Raw genomic sequence first — 3,086 nt, 5'->3', positions numbered from 1 at the left:
CCTCAGCACGAACTGTTACGTTCAGTGGCTAGTTGGTGTGGTTGCGCACTAGTGTGGTACACACAATCGGAACTCCTTCTGTTGGCCTGCGGTTTAACGCTTTCACGTTTTACGTGGATCCTTGTCCCGCTTCAGAAATCACGGAAAGAACGTCCGATTAGATACTCACTTGGTTGTGTTTGATCTACATCCGTTGCAACTGTAACTGATTCAGTGTGCTTGTTTTATGGGTAAGCGAAAGACTCGCCAACCCGAAGATCCGTTTGTAAACAACACGGAGTCCTTGACTGATCGTCACAAGCAACTCGATCAGCTTCGCCTGGACTTGTGGTTAACAACGGTCAAGCAACTTAAGCTCGTCCGCCTGATCCGAAACGAAATTCCGGGTTCTAAGGACGCAGCCGCCCGGAACGTCATTCACGACTTCAGCGAATTGCTCAAAAAAACGTATTGAGCAAACCCAAGAGATTCTTGAAGGATCTTTTGATCACTCCATCCACGTAGACAAGAAACGTAGATTGTAGGGAGGAACTTTAATCGGAACCTTTTTTTTCTCGCTTCGTTAACTTCGGTTTAGGGTTCTGGTATATTAAAGACTAGTGTTGAGAAGTCCAGTTTGTAATGGCTCAAAGAAGGAGTCGTGCAGCTGAGCGCCCGTCACCGAACCCTCGTCCTCGTCAACAGAGCCGCGTAAGTGCTCCGAGCGACACTGAAGCTACTCAACCTACGATGCGAACAAATACAAGATCGCAAGCGTCAAGTGAAGGGACCAGTACTAATGCACAGGCTGAGTCAGCCTTCCCTGCTACTGATTCTGCTCAAAATGCGGCCGGACCTGAGACGATGTCCATGCAGCACCTGCTAGTATACATAACGCAGCAGCAACAGCAGTATCAAGCTCAGATGCAAGCGCAAATGCAAGCCCAAATGCAACAAGCTAATGCGAGATTCGAATATCTCGTTGCCGCTAGGGGTGAGCAGAAAAAGAAGGACCCTCCGATGTATGAAGGAAAGTATGGTGAAGACATTGAGTTATGGATCTTCGCTACCGAGCAGTACTATGCAAGCAGACGTGAGTTAATGGAGGCAGATTCGTCCGGTTTCGTGACGATTATCTCCAGCAACTTAGGCAAGTCAGTGTTGAACTGGTACCGCGCTTTTATAGCCGAATGTGAGAGAGCGAATATGAACCCCACGTGGTCGTTGTTTAAGCAACAACTACGCACGCGCTTTCGACCAAAGGACTTCGAGTACGATCTTCGTGAAAGAATGTTTCGTCTCAAACAGAGCGAAACTATCCACGAGTATGTCTCTAAGTTTCAAGACTTATTGTCGCAGACAGAACTGGCGATCAGCGAGTTGGAGAAGCGTTTCTTCTTTCAGAACGGTTTAAGAGAAGAGACCGCAAGGAAGATCAAGGAAGAGAGTCCTTCGACATTGCAAGATGCCATTGAGATTGCGTCGAATTTTGAGTTTGTGCACTACTCGGGAAAACCCCCAAGAGCTACTGCGAAGGGTTCGCAAGGATCGTCAAGCTCGGGGCATCGCGCGCCTAAGTCGAAGCAGCAGAATACAAAGCGCTCCGACAATAAGAAAGGCAGGAGCGATGATTGGAAAAAGACAGCTACGTGCAGAAATTGTGGCAAAGTTGGCCACATTTCTCCAGATTGTACTCAGCCGAAACGTACTGAAGCGAATCGGTACATGCAGGGCGCAGTGTATGCGATCCTGGAGGCTGAAGCTCGAGCATTCAAGACGGAAGACCAAGAGAGGCCCGTCACGATATTCATTGACAACGGCAGTAGCCTGAATGGCGTAACTGAGGAATTAGTGGAGAAGCTTGAGTTGGATGTCACTGAAGGTGACATGATGCAAGTTGATCTTGGTTATGATCAAGTTGTGCATCGTCCACGTCGGACTGTAGAGATGTCTCTGCAGTTACCAGGGTTTCCTTTGACGACAGGAACATTCCAAGTCATGCCTGTTCCTGAAGGAAAAGACGTCGTTTTAGGCATGATGTGGCTGCGGGAGCAGAACCCTGACATCGATTGGAGTACTGGACAGATTGCACCTCGCATCAACGTGGAGACCACGCAGACTGTGAAGTTGAGACTGCCGAAGACACGTCCAGCCCGTTGGGTGGCAGGACAACGCCGCGCAAGAGTTGCGCAAAGTCGTGAGATCTTCAACTACTATCGGCAGCATGGCCACAACGGCCAGTTTGGGCGAACGAAGATTATTTCGTCCAAACAGTTCCAGCAGATGCTGCGTAGGGACAAGGATATTGAGTCAGTGTTTGTCATCAATCCGCATGATTTGGAGAAGGCTGAACGCTTCAAGAGTCAAGGATGGGATGCTCTTAAGGACAATTCGGCGTATGAGACGCTACTAAAGTATGCGGATACGGTTTTCCGTACGGAACTTCCGAATGAGACACCGCCAGTACGGGAAGGAATTGAGCATGAGATTTTGCTCAAACCCGGTACTAAACCGATTTCGGTCAAACAATGGCGCCAAAGTCCTGATCAGAGGAAAACGATACAGGAATGGACCAAAGAGATGGTTCAGGCTGGCATCATTCGACCGAGTACGTCAGCATTTTGTGCACCGACTTTCTGTGTGAAGAAACCAGTCGGATGGCGTATTGTGCACGATTATCGTCTGTTGAATTTGGCGACGATTTTACCAGCTATTTCCATGCCTCGCAAGGAAGATACTTTTGATGCGATGGCCGGAAGTTATTGGTATTCGTGCATGGACTTGCTCTGGGGTTATTATCAAGTCAAGTTACGAGAAGCAGATATACCATTCACTGCTTTCTCGACCCCAGATGGTCTTTTTGAATATCTCGTCACACCCATGGGACTCAGTGGAAGTCCGGGGACCTTTAACAGGTTGTTACAGAAGGTTTTCAGGGATTTGAGTGACGTAGCGCGGATTTATTTCGATGATATCTACGTATACACGAAGGGCGAAGATGTGAACGACCACATTACCGCGCTGGACAGAGTATTGAAACGATGTGAAGAACAGAAACTTTACATCAAAATGTCCAAATGTCAATTTTGCGTGGATGAGATTCCATG

General features: G+C 48.2%; 1 protein-coding gene across 1 annotated transcript in view; it reads left to right on the top strand.

Annotated features, from left to right (window-relative positions):
• Positions 1-621: 621 nt before the first annotated feature.
• The window catches only part of PPTG_21161 (hypothetical protein), a gene marked incomplete at both ends in the record, with an annotated part of 5,386 nt that continues 2,921 nt past the window's right edge, over positions 622-3,086 (top strand). Inside the window, one exon of the mRNA XM_008895614.1 lies at positions 622-3,022. Coding sequence (XP_008893862.1) covers positions 622-3,022 — 2,401 coding nt within the window. The remainder of the gene's footprint in view (positions 3,023-3,086) is intronic.

Source organism: Phytophthora parasitica, assembly GCF_000247585.1.
Source record: "Phytophthora parasitica INRA-310 unplaced genomic scaffold supercont2.3, whole genome shotgun sequence".
Taxonomy (NCBI): domain Eukaryota; phylum Oomycota; class Peronosporomycetes; order Peronosporales; family Peronosporaceae; genus Phytophthora; species Phytophthora nicotianae.
Note: the sequence above shows the minus strand (reverse complement) of the source record. Positions and strands in the feature narration are given on the sequence as shown.